Raw genomic sequence first — 19,650 nt, forward strand, 5'->3', positions numbered from 1 at the left:
ATCCCAGTAAGGACTAAAAATAATAGGTATGAACTTTGGCAAGTTTTGAATTAAACGACTGTAAGTTCCATTCAAAACAAATAAGTAGCATAGTGTCAGATTTTTTCGCCGCAGCCGCATACTTTCCACCTTCTGCTGGAAACTCATTAGCAGAAACAAACACTCACCCACCAGTGATATGTAGATCATAAACCAGCAGGAGACAGGAAGTCTGTGGGTTCTTCTTTGTGGCAAATAACAACGATACGTTAGCTGTGAGAAAACTTTTCTCTTTCACTGTGTGATAAGACTGAGGAGATGAAATTAGGGATTTAATTAATGCAACAACAGCAATGCTAAACATACCCATATTAATTGACCTGAACTAATGTAAAACGCATAAAGGATCGAGGCCTCCTTGTAATTGGTGTCCTGGTGGATGCAAGTATTATCCTCTGACTTCTTATAGCACAAGTGGATTTTCAAGTGTTTACGGAAGATTAAATTGAAATGCTGATGCTTTTCTTCAACCTGAAACAGAAGCATTTCCTATGTTTTCTAGCTGCATTGTGTTTCTACAGAAGATCTAAAAAAAAACAATAAAGCTGCTTGCAGACATGCACGAGCTCCAGATGTTTTCCTGAAACTTTCCAGTGCGTCTTTTCTGTGAAAACACAAATGTCCGAGTCAGTTGCACCGGAAGTTTTCTGGAACTTTACGTGCCAGCCTTCTAGTAAAATGTCAGTAGGCGTTTTGATATCATTTATGCAACAGACACGAAAAAGAAAACAAATATCTCAGAATGAAGAAGAGGAGCCATTTCCTCATGTGTGAAAAGCAAACTGCGGAAAATATCCAGACACAATATTCTGGGCATTTTCCAGAGTTCACGTCTGTAAACGATGTGGAGCAGTGATATATTTTGGTGGGAGCACCTCATACCCCCACACTCGTCTGTTTTGAACTCTCCATAAACCCGGCGGTCACACACTACAAACCCAACCAACATCAATAAATTACTCTCTCACCTCATTTGCAGACACGGCGACACACCTTTACTCTCCAGTCATCATTATAACTCTTCCGGCTGCTGCTTGGTTTATGTGGTCGTGGGGTCGCCTCAGGTTTTCTTTTCTGTGATTGGCCGGGCAGACATCGGGTTGGAGTGAGGTCAAATGTGAAATTGGCCAATCTCTCGTCATCATCTCTCTCGTTGTCTGTCTTGATCTGTCTTTCACCAAGTTTTTTACTTATCTTTCTGTCTTGATGTGGCTTATTTTCTACGATACCACAACTTTTGTCATCCTGTTTTTTACTTGCTCCTCCTAAACGTATATTTGTCCCCCTCAGTGACATCAGTGATTAGTTGTTTTTCCATTTGCTTGCTTGTTTTGTCATTTGTCAGACATCCGATTCTTATTGACGCCGTTTATCTGAACCTTTCAAAGTGTCTGCTTTGCTCAAGGCTGTGCCCCTTTGGTGCCGGATTGTCTGAGAGAGCGAAGGTGTTAGTTTGTGTCGCTCTTTTATATCCTCCCCTCTTGTCTGTTGTTTTAAATGCAGAGTATGTGTTTAAGAATTCACTTTAACGTAGCAGACACACTTCTCTGCCGTGCATCGGGTAAAAGCCAGCTACAAGAACCAGCTACCTCTGCCACAACTCAACAGTCTATATTAAATTCAACAACCTTTATTTCAGATTTTATAGAAGCGATTTACAGGTGTTTACCTCCAGGTGCTCCGAGCTCTTTACTCGCACGCCCGAGCACAACCTGCTTTAAGCTAATGGGCTTGTTTGTGAGCAAACGACTACGAGTGTCAATACCGACATATTTTACCTCTTTACAGACGAGATTTCAAGATGTCAAGGTTCGTCTTTTCACGCGCGGCAGGAAAAAAAAGCTCCTGTCTATTTTTAGGAAAAGTGTTAGAGGCAAGAGAGAGAGAGAGAGAGAGATGTCAGCCAGCCATATAATATTGCATTTATGAATATGTAACACCGCCTCCAGCTACAAGTGTGCGTGTGTGCGTCTGAGAGAGCGCACTATTTGGAAATCTTTGTGTGTTTGTATTTTTGTATTTGTTAATGAACACACAGTTCACATTAATATATGCATGCAGACATTTTTTTTCTGTTTGTGCACTGTAAATGTCCCCGTCTGTGTGTATTTGTCTTGTGTCTCTTTGGTCTTTGGGTGCATGTGTGCGTCGTATTTTGACAGAAAGACAGAGGGAGAGGGGTTTTCGTTCTTCTATTTCCTTGTTGTATTCGCACAGAGTGCAGCCAAGCAGCTTTAGATTAATTATCCAGCTTCATTTAATAAAAAGCTAATCATTGTGCCTGTGTGGTTTTAAGAGCTTACTAATGCAGCTGCGTGATTTTGTGTGATTTTTAACAGACTCGTCTTGTAGCCATGGCCGAGGCTGAATTAGTGATATTGATTCCTGCAATGAAAGAGTGGAGGTGAAACGAGGGAGTCTTTGGAGCCTTTTTTTTGCCCAAGTGTACATTTACTGCTTCACTAATTCAATAACACGAATTCCAAATGTCTTTTTAAATACGATTATTGTTTGGTTATCTGCACATCTGTAAACTTTAGTCTATAGAGGTTAAATTAGATTAAAAGCTCATATATGCTGAACGAAAAAACGCCTTTTCCCTACACTGCATCCATTCTGTCTATACTTGTACACGTCTTCTGAAAGCTGAGGATACTGACATAACACACAAAGTCTTTGTGCTGCAGAACAAACCCTTATAGATAAATATTTCATTTTGATCAATGTATTAAATGCTATAAAAAGCTAAATTAAACCCAACAGATGTTTTAATGCAGAGTGGATTGTATTGACATTAGAGCTCTTGATGATTTGGATTCAGATCATCATGGCACCGTAGCCTGCTGTGCATTTTTACTCTTCTCATCTGGTAAAATGTGAAGTTTGAAGGAGGAAGTGTGTTAAGTCGTCGCAGCAGCAGCAGCAGTGTGCGATCTGAGCAGAGTGTCTCTCTCACTGTAGGCCCGGCCCTGCACCTGCACCATTAGTATGCAGTCAGTGTCACATACACATGAATAGTTATCAGCACCCAGTGGCAATTATCAGCATGAGTCTAAGTGAGCAGAAAGAAAATATTGCCGTCTCAAAGATTATTGAAATCTACAAACCCCCCCCGCCTCCGCCTGTGTATGTTTATGTATATGTTTACTGTGTCCGCGCCTGTATGTGATTGTGTATCTGTGAATGTAGGTGTCTACCCCCCCCCCCCTCTGTTTCCCAACCCCACGCTGTCAAAATGCCTAAAAGCCTGTTACTTTTTTAATGAATCTAATTAGAAGGTGGTGAGAGAGTTAATAGCCGAACACTTCCAAACATCAAAGCTTCGTTTTTAATCAAGAAATTGTGTGATGAAAGACGCCAATATGTTGCTTTGTCTTGCGTCATTACCGCGATAGAGACATCACACCACACCAAAGTCTGTGGATGAATGAGGTTGTATCTGCAGTGATGTACAGTACATGCTCTGTTCAAGAATCACAGGCAGCCTCCCTCCCCCTCCTCGTCTCTCCATCTTGACATTGTTAAGCCGCAGAGAAACTAAGACACACAATGGTCTCATCAGTCTTCAGGACTGTTTTAGTGTTTCACATGCGTGGGACAACAGCAATTAAGCCGTTTTCAGACGTGACCTCAGGGAGAATCAGGAGAATTGGCTACGGAGTTTACCCAGAGTCTGACTTTCACACATGCACAACGCAGCGGGGGGTTCTCTGCACAGACGCGTTCACAACAGCAGCAAATCCTCTGCATTATTCAGGCGAGAGGTGGAGCAGCCGGGTGCAGCAGACAGAAACTACGGGAGTGTCTCACTCTGATATTTGGGTTCACACATGCACCTCCGCCAGAGAAAATACAGAGAAACTGCGAGTCCAGTGCAGCTTAAGACTGCTGACTCTGTACCTTATATGGCTGTATTGTGAAACAGCCAAGAACCCAAGAGCAACCAGGGTAGAACCTTGAGGTGCTCCAACAATGTTCAAACCCAGAAAGGAAAAGGAAAAGCACATTGCCAGTTTTTTCCTTCCACTGTTTGTAATGATCACATGTAAGGGATCAGAATTATTCATGGTCGTTTGATACATTACCTCATCCCTGACCATCGTTTAATTTTTAATATTTGCAGGTACACATATAACGTCAGTCTTCTTTGAGACTTCCCCCTTTCGGATGCTGGATCTAAATAATATTTTTCTCTACTTTTCACATCTGCCCTCTTTTTGTTCCTTCCTTCCTGACGTACTGTCAGTTTATGAAGCCAACACCCTCTTTCATCTGTTGGAAACTATCTTCTTTCAAATTAAACCTCCTTATCTGCCAGAATTAATAAAGTCCCAGAAGCCCTTAGACATCTCGACTACGAGATAAAAGCGTCATCGCCCCAACGTGCGTCAAAACAAGAACGTCCGATGTGCATTTCTGTGAATCTGCTAAATGTCTAAAGCATTCAGGTTACTTTGTGCTGTTGGTGCACACAAACAGTCAAGTACACATGGAATGCTCCTGGCAATGTTACAACTGTGACAACAAACAGCAAACAACCACGGTGTTGTTATTTATAAAAATACTTTCAGCCGGGAGACGGAGAGAGAGAGGAGGAGGAGGGAGGTGTAGAAGAGAGAAAGAATGGCAGATAGAGGAAGATGTTGGGAGAGGATTGTGGAGAGAAGCAATTCAGACAAAGTTAAATAGAGGAGGGAGAGGACACAGGAAATACTACAGGGACAGTTTCACGTAAAGAAAGTGTACACAGGCAGATCAACATACAGACATAAAGGTCTTTAAAGTGACAGACGGGCTGACAGACTGAAGAAGATCGAGGCAAACAAGCAGAGAAAGAGGTTAAGACTCGAACAGGGAAGCAGATGGACACTCAAACATTCAGTCAGACTGATAAGCAGGCGCACTGGCACCATGAGCGTTCTGCTGGCCTGATGGATCGACATGTTCAGAGTCAGCAGTCAGTCAGGTGGACGGACGTCTCAGCACACGTGTCTGTTGCATATCTAACCTCTCTGCTCTTTTGTTGTTGCTGCCGTGTGTGCGAGTCTTCTTCACTACACTCTTCTAATTTTAATTAATTGGGGGGACGTTGATGTGGATGATGGGTGACAGATGGCGACAGAGTCTTTATCCAGCAGATATTCAGTAACAGCTCAACGGTACAAAGTATTTTAACCTTTTAAATACCACCCAATCTTGAGCGATACTTTTTTTTTTAGGTGTTTTAGGTTCAGATGAAATTTGAGCTCATCTCTATGAGCGGCTGAAGAATGAAAAGGCCGATAGCCGATGCATTTCAGCCCCTGTTTTGCCTCTTTTGCTCTCAAATTCACATGCAGAATCTATTTATAGAGATTAAATACCACATGGGCACTAAAGCTGCAGCGGGTGAGAGCTCTGTCAGATCAAACTGCATACATGCATGCGTGGGTTCTGTCTGATAAATAATAAACCTCTTACAAAAAGCATTTACGATGTTTAGTGGTTTGAGTTCATGCAGCTGTTTCTGCAGGTTTGCATGACCTCAAACCAAAATGTCGCTAGTGAAACGAGCCAGCCTCCCTCACCTCCTCCCTTTTGAACAGGTCCATGTTGTTCCACTGGACGCTGGTTATCTCTTTCACAGCTGTACAGACAGTTTACATTGTGTTTGCAATCCAATTTCCAAATCCAACAGATCAAAGAAATAAAAAAACTCAAATTCAGACACTTCTATCAGAACGATTGCTGACGGTGTTACACAACATACAGTGTGTTGCTCTGAAAGGTCGGCTACTGTTAAGTCCTGTGCTGGAGCTTGAAATTACGTTGATCTCTAGTCGGTGAAGAAGAGCCACAGAGCAGCGTGACCACAGACACGGGAAGAAAAGCTATGATTCGTAATGTGTTTACATGGCGGCACATTGCTGAGCCTAAATGTAGACGTTACTTCCCAGATCCTCCGATGAGATGTGTTGTTTGGTCCCGTTTCAGTGCACAGGCTGTTGTACTACCGCTGTCTGCTGGGGCTCCGCTGTCACACTTACTCATTCATTCATTTTTCTCCACGTCACTTAATGTTGGTCTCCCTCCGAAGCTTCGATGAGTAGTGTCTACATAAGATGCTTAACGTGTGATGACACTTTATAAAATAAAGTTATATATATATACTGTCGTGTTACCTGACAGAGCAAATTTGCAGGTTTTCATACTCGCACAGACAAGTAGGACTTAATTAATGAAATGAATGGACACACTGAAAAAGACGAATCTGGCCAGAATAATCTGACACAGAGACCCAATTAATGTCTTAAATTACTGCATACTAATATAAATGTGAGCCTTTAAAGTTCAGAGCAGCCAAAAGACAAACGCAGACAGCTTGTGAGACAAAATAGCACTTGCAGCTTTTGAATGAGTCATTTTGTTTCCCTGCCGGCGACAGCCAGTGGCTGGAGGAAATGTGTTTTTCGTGTTGTCCGTCTTTGTGCCCATTTCTTATGAACTTGAAACCTCAAGAACGCCCGGAGAGAATTTCTTCAAACTAGGTACAAACGTTCAGTTGCACACAAGAATGAAGTGATTCGAAATTTTGGTTGTCAAAGGTTAAGGTCACTGTGACTTTGTGAATGCGACGTTTCAGGAACTCAAATTTGGTACAAATGTTCACTTGGTCTCACAGATGAACTGATTCGTTTAAGGAGGTCACAGTAACTTCATCTTCTGGTGAACATGAAACATCAGGATCACCTGTATTTCATTACACCTGCCTCAGACATTCATTTGGACTCTAGAAAGAGTCCAGAAAAATGTATCTAGTCTGAAACTGCAGCTACTTCGTATGGCAAGAGCATCAAGTGGGAAACATTAAGTGTTGGTCTTCACCTGAAGTAGTCAGATTGTCTCTGAGACACAAGTAAACACTTCAAGTAATACTCGTGTATCTTCAGCTGGATGAAGGCCTAACAGTCCCAACACTCAGAGTCCATTATGCACTTGTAATCCAATTGGAAAAAATTGCCGTAAAATCTCTCGCTGTTTTCTTTGTACTAGTAATTCAAGGTTGTTCCACTTCCAGTTGACAATTAAAACAAAACTCTTAAACATAGAGTGAGAACAGGGACATGAAGATGTGGAGAAATAAAGGCTGTCACGCTCGCTGGGTGAACACGGCAACAGCAGAATCTGTTTAAGGGATACAGAGGGAGCTGTGAAAACCAGAGAGAGTGATGGACAGTGTTGGGCCCTGGTTTTGTGTGAAACCACACTTCGGCCTACATGTGCCATCAAAGCCGGAAGCAGCATGTCCCTCCAGGACTCCGTCTCCCAGGGGCCATTAAAAACCAGAGCAAGGAACTCAATGTCCCAGAGGGCATCACCTTCACACAGAGGGGTGGAAACCCCCCCCCAGGGACACAGGTTTCAACTCCAATTGGTCACTCTGGACCCCATGACCTGTGAGGTCACCGGGCCAATATAAGCTAAGTTCTCCAGCTTCTCGAGCTCTCTCTCTAAACTCCCTCCAAGGAGAGAAGGCTGTTGAGCCTCGAGCTCTCTCTTTCTAAACTCCCTCAACGGAGAGAAGGCTGTCGAGCCTCTCCTGCCTCTTCCTACGATCCTTCCACAGGAGGGAAGGCTGTGGAGCCTCTTCTCCAGCTCACATCTTCTCTTCCCATCCAACTCTTCGAGAGGAGCACAAAGGTGCAGCTTCCAGCTCATCTCAGCAAGGAAACCTCCTCGCCCTCCAAGCTCTACCAACGTCCTAGCAGCGATGCGATGTCCTGCAGGAAAACTTCAGCCAGCAACTGAGCTATACCGCTCAACCGAAACCAGCAAGACGACACAAAACTGCGAACTGCACAGCAACTTCCTTTTTCCCCTTTCCACGGACTGGTAACACAACTGGGCTTAATAATTATACTAGGCTAAGCAAGACTGTTTATTCGATTCTGTGTGAGGTTTGATTTGTGGTGTTGTGATATTTTGGGTACAAGTTATTGAGAAAGTAATGTTAGTCTGTTATGCTCTTCACAGTCTTTCGTTGCATCCAATCTAGTAACTTCCTCTAATTTGGCACACACACACACACACACAGACACACACATAACTCTTCACCTCATTAGCTCTACAGGTCGTAAACATTCCAATAGGTGGGGGACGGGTGTTATCTCTTTGGCCAGCCACCATCTTGAAAGCACGCTGACTCACACAGACACACACACATGTATACACACATACCTATCTTTGTTTAGCAATTAGACCGTTAGTAATTTGTGTTTTTATACTTTATTATATTCATAATAAATGTTTTTCTTTCACAAATGTTTTTTATTAATGTTGCATAAGTGAATTTCGCCAACCTCTACACTGTCAAGAACCCCATATCTTTCAACTTAGCTAACTATCTATATGGTAATTTTGGTTATAGTTATTAATTTAATTGTTAATCAGAGTTCCAAAATTTGTAGTTAGAACCTTAATCTATGAGACTTAATCAATAAATTGGCTATCTTTTCCCTTCCTTTGAAGGGTGGTGCCCCGAGGTAACTTTAATCAATTTAAGCTATTATTTAATATTAATAATAAAATATTAATATCTAATATTTTATTTTGATAACCAAATTTATTGAATGCCGAAAGGCACACCATTTTATGGTATCACGTTTGATGCATTATGGCACAACATTAATGGCGTCCCTGGGTGGGCAGAGTACAGTTGGCAAAAATTCATAATTATGTAATATTAATTAGTAATTTTTATTTTTAATAATTTTCTCCAACATTAATGGCGTCCCTGGGTGGGCCGAGTACAGTTGGCAAAAATTCATAATTATGTAACATTAATTTTTTCCTCTTCCATTTTTGGTTAACATAAATGGTGCCCCCGCGTGAGGAAGAGTACAGTTGAAAAAATTAATAATTATGCAATATTAATTTGTTTTCATTTTCGGCAAACGCTAGAAATAAGTGGAATTTTGAATTTTCAGTCAAGCCAAAGGTTTGAATTCAATTCCACTAGTCTGCCACCGGAGTAGACCGTATTTACAAACAAGTGCATTGTGGTGAAATTTAATTTATTCATAAATTAAATGTTTATTAATAATTAATTATTCATAACTACCATTTTAGGTCCTCATAGTGTTACGCTAAAAGATTGCTATCGTTGCTAATAACTCCAGTTGAATATTCGTTGTTGAAATTTTAAGAATTTCTCTTAACATTTGAATATCACATATTCAATGTTAACTGGTCAAGCTGTGAAATTTTCTGTAACTGTTAAGTGCTTTTGAATTAAGACATAGCGTGCCACCGGCCCTATGGAACAGAGCTTGTACCTGGCTGTTACTGCCAAGCATTTCAGCCCAAGTTGGATAAGAGAACCTGAGAAAGAGCCACAGCGTGCTTCCAGCCCTGTGAACCAATAGAACCACTAACTGTTACTGCCCTGCATATCAGTTAGTGATTAAAAGTTTGGTGAACTGTTTAACCCACCATAGTTTTGGTTAGGCTAGTGTACGATCAAATCCACACTACCAGGTGTCTGCCAGTGCAACACCAAAGCCAACCACACTGCTTTTGATTTATAAACTTGTAAATCTAATTTTCAATTTCAGAACCAACAATGGAGAACCCCTGTGTAGAACAATTTGTTTCTTCCCTAGCACAGAGCCTGACCCCTGGCTATCCTGAATTCATCAGCAAGTTGAACTTCAGTGAGTGTAATAAAGAAATAGATTCACTACTTAATGACAGGTGTGATGCACAAACAGCATCAAAGGGTCCATTGTTGAGATGCATGATTCTAAATTTCCACAGGCAAATCAACCTTGCCTGTCAGAGCAAAGCAGCCATGGAACAGGAGGTAAATGCCCTAAGAGCGCAAAATGCTTTTCTTTTCCAGGAGGTTCAGACTGCTAGTAAGAAAGCCCTACACTATTTAGGAGACCTGCACTCAGCAGAGTCAGATCTCATTTCACACAAGGAGGAATTGTTAAAACTTAGATTAGAAGGCCCGGCCTCACATCAGTTTTTGAACCAATGCGATTCTGGTTATTCCGATTCACACTCCTCCGATAGTGTACGGTTAACTCCCTCTTCACTCCCAAGATGGGACAGAATCCCATCCGACCCTAAGTCTTCGGGAATTAAGTCACCTCCTGATCCTCCACTGACAGGAAGAGGTAACGGCTTCCTAACTTCCCATCTCCCTGACTCTGACACTGACATTGACGACACATGTAGTTTATCTTCAAGAACACATTGTGCCTCATATGCTTCTCATCCACGGATGCATGACACATTTTTCCGTGCACAACTCTCCAAAGGGGGGACTTCAACATTTCAGGATGTTTTAGCACCTCCCCCTCAACCAGAGAAACCTGGAGCAGGTGATGCACGTGCCCGGACCTCACAGTGTCCTCGCTTTGATTTGCTTGAGTTTCTAGCTAAAGATATTGAACAATTTGATCCAGACAACTGTGATAACAATATTGATAATTACTTTAGAGAACTAGATCTCAGCTTAAGTGATGTGCCAAATGCAACAGAAAGAGAGAAGGTTAGACTTGTGTTAAAAACCAGCTCTACAGCTGTTCACAAGTTTATTCAGTCACTTCCTTCCAGTGTCACAAGTAACTACACAGAGCTCCGTCAAGCACTAGTCGAGGAATTCTCTTCTACTGCTGACGAGATCACATCCATTGTTACAGCATCCCAAATTAAACATTCACGTCGCGAAAATCCCAAGGATTATTTTCGACGTTTGAGGCATGTTTATTTTCAGGGAAAGAACGCACCAGGCCTAGAAGAAAATCCCACCTTCAAGTCCATGTTCTTACGTAACTTACATCCATGTATACGCACACATGTTGTACTGATGACACAGCAAGGAAAACCTTCAATGCAGCAGATCAGGAAGATGACACAGGTGGCTTGGGAAACTGTTATCACTTTCAAGGCTACAGTAGGTGCAACCGAGCCCGTCAAAACAAACAGCACGGTGTCAAATTCATCCGCTGCCTCAAAACTTCACCCTCACAACAAAACGAAGGGGGGTGACAACAGGCAGCGTAGGGACACAGAGCGTACCCGCCATGTCCACCAACTTCCCAGAGATAGGCATTCCCACAGTAGAAGCTGTAGGAAACCATACTCTGAAATTCTGGCCCAGACAACTTACCACTGCTCAGAAGATGACGACAGCGTCTCTGAGTACAGTTTAAGATATGGTTATGACCGAGCAAACAGTGACAGCGCCTCTGAAGTCCTCCTGGACTCTGGCTCCCCAGAGCGTTACAGCCCTGAGCCACGACACAGGCGATCCAGAGCTCGCTTCTCACGGTAACCAACACAGTTCACCCCGGTACTGACAGTATGTATTAAGTTTCTTGCAGTTAATAGGAAAACTGTTTTGTTAGCAACAGCAGCAAACTTCAAAACCTAAATTCTGATTAAACTTATATACCACTGCCAACTTTGTAAATATGTTTGGATCGACTACTTTCCATTTCATAATAATGAAGTCCATACCACACATGTTAGGACATCAGCATATTCTTACAGGAACAATGATAGTCATTTGGATCTTGAGATTTTGAAAAATTATGACAACCTTCCGCATGAAAACCTGCTGAAGATTAAAATTGTTAAGTCTAACAGATCAGACTGAGTACTACATTGTGTAGGATCCAAGGAGTGAACAAAACTCTTGGACATTCCAAAAATGACCTTATCATTGTACGTGCCACTCTCTCTGCATCTTATCTTACAATTTACAACGTTTTATTTTTTTCCTTTTTCTCCCTAACCTAGTGAAGAGCACAGGTTATTCATATTGTACTGTCATTGTAATCTGAATTATTTGTCTAATTTGAATCTTGCTTAGCCAAACTAGATAGTATACACAAATGCCCAGATGTTACAATCCAAATGAACTGACAATTGACTTTTCCAGCTTTGGACTAAACATGTTCAAGTTCGCCCTCAGGAACCCACGTCAGGTGCGATCCTGAGAACGAAGGGGGGATGTTGGGCCCTGGTTTTGTGTGAAACCACACTTCGGCCTACATGTGCCATCAAAGCCGGAAGCAGCATGTCCCTCCAGGACTCCGTCTCCCAGGGGCCATTAAAAACCAGAGCAAGGAACTCAATGTCCCAGAGGGCATCACCTTCACACAGAGGGGTGGAAACCCCCCCCCAGGGACACAGGTTTCAACTCCAATTGGTCACTCTGGACCCCATGACCTGTGAGGTCACCGGGCCAATATAAGCTAAGTTCTCCAGCTTCTCGAGCTCTCTCTCTAAACTCCCTCCAAGGAGAGAAGGCTGTTGAGCCTCGAGCTCTCTCTTTCTAAACTCCCTCAACGGAGAGAAGGCTGTCGAGCCTCTCCTGCCTCTTCCTACGATCCTTCCACAGGAGGGAAGGCTGTGGAGCCTCTTCTCCAGCTCACATCTTCTCTTCCCATCCAACTCTTCGAGAGGAGCACAAAGGTGCAGCTTCCAGCTCATCTCAGCAAGGAAACCTCCTCGCCCTCCAAGCTCTACCAACGTCCTAGCAGCGATGCGATGTCCTGCAGGAAAACTTCAGCCAGCAACTGAGCTATACCGCTCAACCGAAACCAGCAAGACGACACAAAACTGCGAACTGCACAGCAACTTCCTTTTTCCCCTTTCCACGGACTGGTAACACAACTGGGCTTAATAATTATACTAGGCTAAGCAAGACTGTTTATTCGATTCTGTGTGAGGTTTGATTTGTGGTGTTGTGATATTTTGGGTACAAGTTATTGAGAAAGTAATGTTAGTCTGTTATGCTCTTCACAGTCTTTCGTTGCATCCAATCTAGTAACTTCCTCTAATTTGGCACACACACACACACACACAGACACACACATAACTCTTCACCTCATTAGCTCTACAGGTCGTAAACATTCCAATAGGTGGGGGACGGGTGTTATCTCTTTGGCCAGCCACCATCTTGAAAGCACGCTGACTCACACAGACACACACACATGTATACACACATACCTATCTTTGTTTAGCAATTAGACCGTTAGTAATTTGTGTTTTTATACTTTATTATATTCATAATAAATGTTTTTCTTTCACAAATGTTTTTTATTAATGTTGCATAAGTGAATTTCGCCAACCTCTACACTGTCAAGAACCCCATATCTTTCAACTTAGCTAACTATCTATATGGTAATTTTGGTTATAGTTATTAATTTAATTGTTAATCAGAGTTCCAAAATTTGTAGTTAGAACCTTAATCTATGAGACTTAATCAATAAATTGGCTATCTTTTCCCTTCCTTTGAAGGGTGGTGCCCCGAGGTAACTTTAATCAATTTAAGCTATTATTTAATATTAATAATAAAATATTAATATCTAATATTTTATTTTGATAACCAAATTTATTGAATGCCGAAAGGCACACCATTTTATGGTATCACGTTTGATGCATTATGGCACAACAACAGAACATAGTGGAGCGACGTAGTGGGTGAAGCAATGTGGCAAAATTGAGGGAACGGAAAGATGACTTTTGAATATGCAGACAGTGCTGAGCAGAAATATGAAAGAGAGGAAAAAATAGATGTGTTACATGTCCTGACAACTGTAATAAAGTCAGCAACATTGGCTCTTCGCCACACTAGTTTAACTAAGGCATCTGCTCTTATGTTAAATTAAAACTAATCTACATCTAAACCTCGATTTTATCGATGCTGGTGCTGTAAAACACGTGCCTCATCAGAAAACTGTTTGGATTCCGACCAGCTTGGCTCCACAAGCTCTTTTAAATTTGCAGGAACGTGTTAGCTGAAAAGTGAAGCCCCCCCCCCCCCCCCCCCCCGTTACCGAACTGCAGGACGCCTGCAAAGGTGATTACTCCAGGCAGTTTAGACGCCTCGCTCAACGCTCGCCCAATGAAAATCCTACAGTCAATTAGCAAACCTCTGGAAAGGGAGAGGAAGTGGGAGCAGGTAGGTCCAGTGGAATCTGTGAAAGATCAGCGTCTCAGGCTGCTGACCACTAGTTGTGATGATATATAGGGTGATATATACACCTTATATACATCCCTGCATATTCTGTCTTTCCTTTTTTACACTTTCATTTTTCGCCATGGATTCATTCCGGGACCGACTTCCTTCCATCTCTTCCGTCTGTTTGACAGCCATCTTTCTGCAGTGTGGCCGTTCCAATCAGCTATTGGGACATGATCTGACCGAGATTTGGATTTTAATTTAGGAATTCACAAGATTCTGCCAGATCAGCTGCCGTTTGAGGAAATCAGTTTGAGGATGCTCAACCTGATGGATGTCTTGTGTGTGAGGTTTTCTTTTAGTTCCCTCCACCGAGGAAGTAATGTTTTCAGTCTTGCCTGTTTCATGATTGGTATATATATGTTTGTTTGATCGTTAGCAAGATTAAGCAAAAACTACAGGACAAAACTTGGCGGACGGATGCGGTACAGTTCAGGGAACAACCCTTTACATTTTCATGCGGAACTGGATCAGGGGGCATTCCCATGAATTTCCGTTCTTTAATATTAGGACATTAGGCTTTTTTTTTTTGTCATTAACACTGATTTCCGAGGGAATAATTCATGGATTTTGAAGAAAAAAATAAATCAGGCAAGCTTAGGGGACTAATATCAATGAGTGTGTGACATTTGGTGCAGCATGATTGAATTTAAGGGGACTCTTGGGCATAGGTATGTGCAGTGAGTGCCAATCTAGTCTTAATCCGTTTAAATCAGATTTTCAACTCTCAAAAGATCTATTCTTTAATTGAATAACCTATTATAATATTAGATAAGATTAGATCTTTTTTTTTTACAGGTTTTGGAAAACAGCAGTAACAATGCTGTGATACAAATACACACGAATTTGCTGAAAATCCAACGACATTGTGCTCATACCCCATTTGTCTATCAGTCTATGTTCTTTTGTTCTTGCTTTCCATTCCAAGTAACTTTATACAAAGTAACTACAGTAATCTGTCAACAGATAAAACCTATGGTTCATGTAGCATTCAGGGTTAATTGTATGTCAAAGCTGAGATAACAATGAAAATAGTCTGCTAATGTTAGCTGATAGAATTTGACCTATTTGATTGCTGTCTTCCAGGCACAGCCTCCCACACTGAGTACAGTGTGTCACACTGTGGATCAAACATGGCTGTCATGTCAGAAAGACAGACTTTACGAGGAGGCGTTGGCAGAGCCCAATAAAACCAGAGCAGTGTTCGGCACAAAGGAAGGATTTTGTAGTTTTGTGCAGACGAGTAGACGGAGAGAGAGCCAGAGATTAAAAGAAGTGACAGAATCGTAGTAAGAGAAAAGGGAGGCATGAGAACCAGCGGTGCGTGTGAGGAGGGACAGACAGGATAATGACAAAGGAGGAAAATGACGTCTCCTGAAGACACGGAGCTGAATGAAACAGGTTATAACACAAATGAGGGAGACAAATGAATGACAGGGGCTATAAGACAAAGAGCCAGAGAGACGAGGATATTGGTGCCAACATTTATCACCGTCGTCATTATTCTGTCTCTCCCTTCACAAGCTACAACTCTGAGAACCCTCTCACAGCCCTGTTAAGATTTAGTCTACATTCATGTGTGTGTGTGCCATCAATTTCCCCGTGTGTACAAAAACTCACACTGTTTTTCAATAGACTCAAGGTTAATCTTTCATGAGCTTTAGGGTTAATATTTTAAGGTTAATGGTAGAACTATGACGACATTTCAGTTGGAATCAGCCTCGGGAGAATTTAATAAGAGACGACACAATGTCTTCACAGCAGTTGTAGTGGAAGTTTGTGTGTATTTGTGTGTGTTTCTGTTGTTATCAGTATCAGCCCAGCTTGTTGTAGTTAGGACAGCAATGATTATGTGGAGCCAGGGGGGGACAGGTGCTTGACAATGTGTGTGTCTGTGTGTGTGTGTGTAGGTGTGTTTTTATCTATACTACATGTCCTATACACGTGCAGTCTTGTCTGTATGTGTGTTTGACCTATCTATGAGTAATTTAGTGTGCAACGGTATGATTGTACTGTGTGTGTGTGTGTGTGGGGGGGGGGGGGGGGGGGGGGGGGGGGGGCATCATCATCTCCTCTGTGCTCCTTAGGAGGATAGAGGAATGGATAACAATTGGGGCTGAGGTCTGCTGGGATGTTCGCTGGAAGCAGCAGCCTGAGGGGAAGGAGGGAGTGGGGGAGGTTAGGTAAAGATGGAGAAAGGAGAAGATTTGGCTGAAGGTGGAGGAGGAACGAAACGTAGACAGCTGTGAATGGAGTGAGTGTAAATGGGAAATAAAATGGAGAAAAACAGAGAATTTTTATATTAGATAAAGAGGAACAGGGAATACTATAGCGAGAGGAGGGCGATGCAATTATTTCATGTTTCCAAGTTATTGCACTTCTACAAAACATGTACAGATTCATTAATGGAGCTTGTATGAGCTGCTGCTGCAGATTCATTATCTATTACAACACGGGCACTTACATGTTGACTTCATGAAGCTTCCTCTCATAAGTCGTTACCTAATATTTGTCTTTCCAGCGATTGCACCAGAAAACAAACCTTTCAGGAGCTGAGGGGGTTTAGTACCAACCATGAAAATATGACGCCACATGTTTGAATCCTGCCCACAACCGTTGTGAGCCCGTCCTCTCTTTTCTTATTTCACATCAACTCTTCACTGTACGTTAATGACCAGGATGAGACTGCACAGTACACAGTTTCATTATAGCCATTTTGTATTTCACAATGAGAAAAGCACTTTCGTAAATGATTAAAATTGATGGCAGCGTTTATTCAAATCAAAACGTTCGGTAAAAAATATCTATTTTATATACAGAGAGCGACTTAAACTGCATCACTCAACAGAGTATTTATCCATAAAATCTATATTCACTCAAGTTTTTTTTACATATTTTCTTGGAGCAGAGCTGTGGTTGAGCATGTGGTTAGAGAATCTACTGCCAGTGCCTGAAGTTACACTCACACACGTGCACACTGCACCATCTTGCTTCCATTTATCACCTCATGGTTACTTGATAGCTCAGCCAGTTGGTAGCCCTTGTTATAATGCTTAGCCAGCTGTGACAGTTGGCCTAATGGACTGGACTGGCTTTGAGAGTGGGCAGATGTTTTAAGAAAATCAGGGAAATCCCTGCAGCAGATTGACCGAGAGGCAGGTGGACAAAAACAAACCCTTGCCCAGGTTCTTTGTGAAAGCTATTGATATTCACCAAATTTGTTTTCCTGTCCTCCCAGTTAAAATTGTATTTCCCCTATAGAAAACAACCAAACTACTGGCCAAGATAAAAGTGTCATAGAGACAAGAGTAATGAAACTATTTTCTTTTTAAGTATGTGAAGTTTTTCATCTGATCCACTCTCTTTTCCCACAGCACAAGCGTAGCGCTGTTATTTCAGAACCATGGACAGCTCTGTTTGTTGTGTGGCGTGATTTATTCATTCGATTTGAACATCAAAGAACACAAACAAGTTACAATAGTTACTACACAACAGTTCAGGAATAACTAACAAGTGGAATGAAAGAACTGCTGAGGGTGAATTATTTAAACTGAAACGATGTAAAAGTAAATCTGTCTGTAATGACTAAACTAAACATCTTTGACTCTACTTGTTATGCTATGATTATTGAACTAGTTTTCTCAAATTTAAGTGATGTACAGTGTAGCTCTCACTATTTTCAGCCTTTTTCTGAAACCTACCCCACACTGATACTCTTGGCGTGTGAACACTGCTTAAATATATTTAACATTTGGGGGTAAAGTCGAGGTAGAAAAAAGCAGTCAGCATGAAGTGCTAAAAAAACATTTGGACGTGCTTGATAGATTTAACTCACAGTTGTATTTAACTTGCCAAATTGCAGTCGACCCTCCTGAGGAGGTGGGCCCACAGCCTCCGTTTGCATATTTAATTTTCTTATCGGTTGATATTGATTGACTGATCCGTTCCCAGGTTTGCACCAGTGAGCGAGGAGGCTGATGTTGGGACTCCGGTGGGAGTCATTGTGGCAGCTGCTGTCAATCAAACTATCGTGTACTCCATCATTGAAGGCAACGAGGGAGGTGAGTATACTCAGAGCTGTTTATATGCAGAGCTGCAGCGCTGTGGCTTTACTGCCTGGCTGTGACTGCTGATAAAGTAGCTGGTGAGTTTTTACAATTAAGTTATGAACATTTGACTGCGATTGTCACCCGGCAAAATAAACGAACATTTCACTTTCTTGTCGGTGTGTCACGCGATGTGGACGCTTTGTCGCTATTTTAATAACTCCAAGTAATAGGTTTCAGATTATGTTGCTTTTTCTGCTTCCTCAAATTCAGTCTGAAAACGTCTCTCTGCTCTACCTCCCTGTCACTCTGTTAAACTATAGTATCCTCTTACTATGCAACTGGTATATACAAGAAAGAAAAGAATCACTGCCTCCCTCTTTGACCTTACTCTCTTATGCTTCGCTCTGTGCCTTTCATCCTCACTCCCTCACCCCCGCTCTGTCTCTCTTCACCGCTCCGTCTCCCGGGCTCTGCAGGGGTGTTCGCATTAAACGAAACAACGGGAGTGATTTCCACTGCCAAGCCTCTGGACTACGAGGCCAATTCCAGCTACGTTCTGAGGGTAGAGGCCAACTCCATGAGGGTGGTGTCCTCCAACCTCCGAGTCCCGTCGAAGAGTAAGTGAGCGCCCGTCGTGTTTGAACTCTCCTCCTCTAAGATGCCACGACTGGCATCGGGGTTGCGTCACCGCAGATATCACTGATCTTTCTCCGCTCTAATTACACACACACACACTGACGGATTAGAAAAACAACAGTGCACTACCCACCACGTGATATTAGGATAATATTGCCTCAGGCTTCCTCTTTCTCTGCATGCTCTGTCACTCACACTCTCATTTTCTCTCTCTCTCTCTCTCTCTCTCTCTCTCTCTCTCTCTCTCTCTCTCTACTTTTACCTTACACAAGTTCTCTGAAAGTGTTTCTCGTCTTTTCAGTTTAATGTCTTGGAGGATACGTTATATTTGACCTTGGCTGTTGTTGTTACCTTTCAAACAGCGACTCCTCTCTCAGCTCTCTTTTAAAACCTGTAGGCCACATGTTTTTGTTTTAAGCTCTTTCAAGCATTTCTTCACTTGAAAAGATGCGTCTGGATCACCCCCTGGTGGATATCGAGAGTATATACCTAGTAGGAACCTCCTCCATGTTAGCAGACAGGAAATGGACCAAACTAGAGATTGTGTTAAATATTTTTTTCCTACATGTAATGATTTCAGTCATTGTAGGTAGTTATTCATATATTCATGTTTCTTTTACTTTTAAACTAAACCTGTGATAAACTCATGTCAGTCTTTCATTTTGTTTTTTGTTTTCTTCCTTTATGTGAATCAGTTTTTCTTGTCTAACATTTCTATCCCAGTTTCAGTTAATCCAAAAATGAATTTGTTCACACTTTTAATTGTTATTATATCCAAAGTGAAAATGTCTCTAATTAGTCTCAACTCTTTTTCTTCTTTCTCTCTTCCCGCCTCTTCTTTCCACTGCTCCTCTTCCTCTCTGTTTGCTCTTTCTTCCGTTCAAAACATTTCAACATTCTTCTTAA

At 42.0% G+C, this 19,650-nt stretch overlaps 1 protein-coding gene across 5 annotated transcripts in view; it reads left to right on the plus strand.

The window, feature by feature from the left end:
* pcdh15b (protocadherin-related 15b) overlaps positions 1-19,650 on the plus strand; it is a 138,812-nt gene that overhangs the window by 87,564 nt on the left and 31,598 nt on the right. For all 5 annotated transcript variants that reach the window (XR_004612080.1, XM_034569727.1, XM_034569728.1 and 2 more), the window contains 2 exons: positions 18,011-18,120; positions 18,585-18,725. Coding sequence is in view for 4 of the 5 variants with exons in the window: in XM_034569727.1 (XP_034425618.1) it covers positions 18,011-18,120; positions 18,585-18,725 (251 nt within the window). In the remaining variant the exon portion in view is untranslated. The remainder of the gene's footprint in view (positions 1-18,010; positions 18,121-18,584; positions 18,726-19,650) is intronic.

The sequence above is a fragment of the Hippoglossus hippoglossus genome, chromosome 19 (genome assembly GCF_009819705.1).
Source record: "Hippoglossus hippoglossus isolate fHipHip1 chromosome 19, fHipHip1.pri, whole genome shotgun sequence".
NCBI lineage: Eukaryota > Metazoa > Chordata > Actinopteri > Pleuronectiformes > Pleuronectidae > Hippoglossus > Hippoglossus hippoglossus.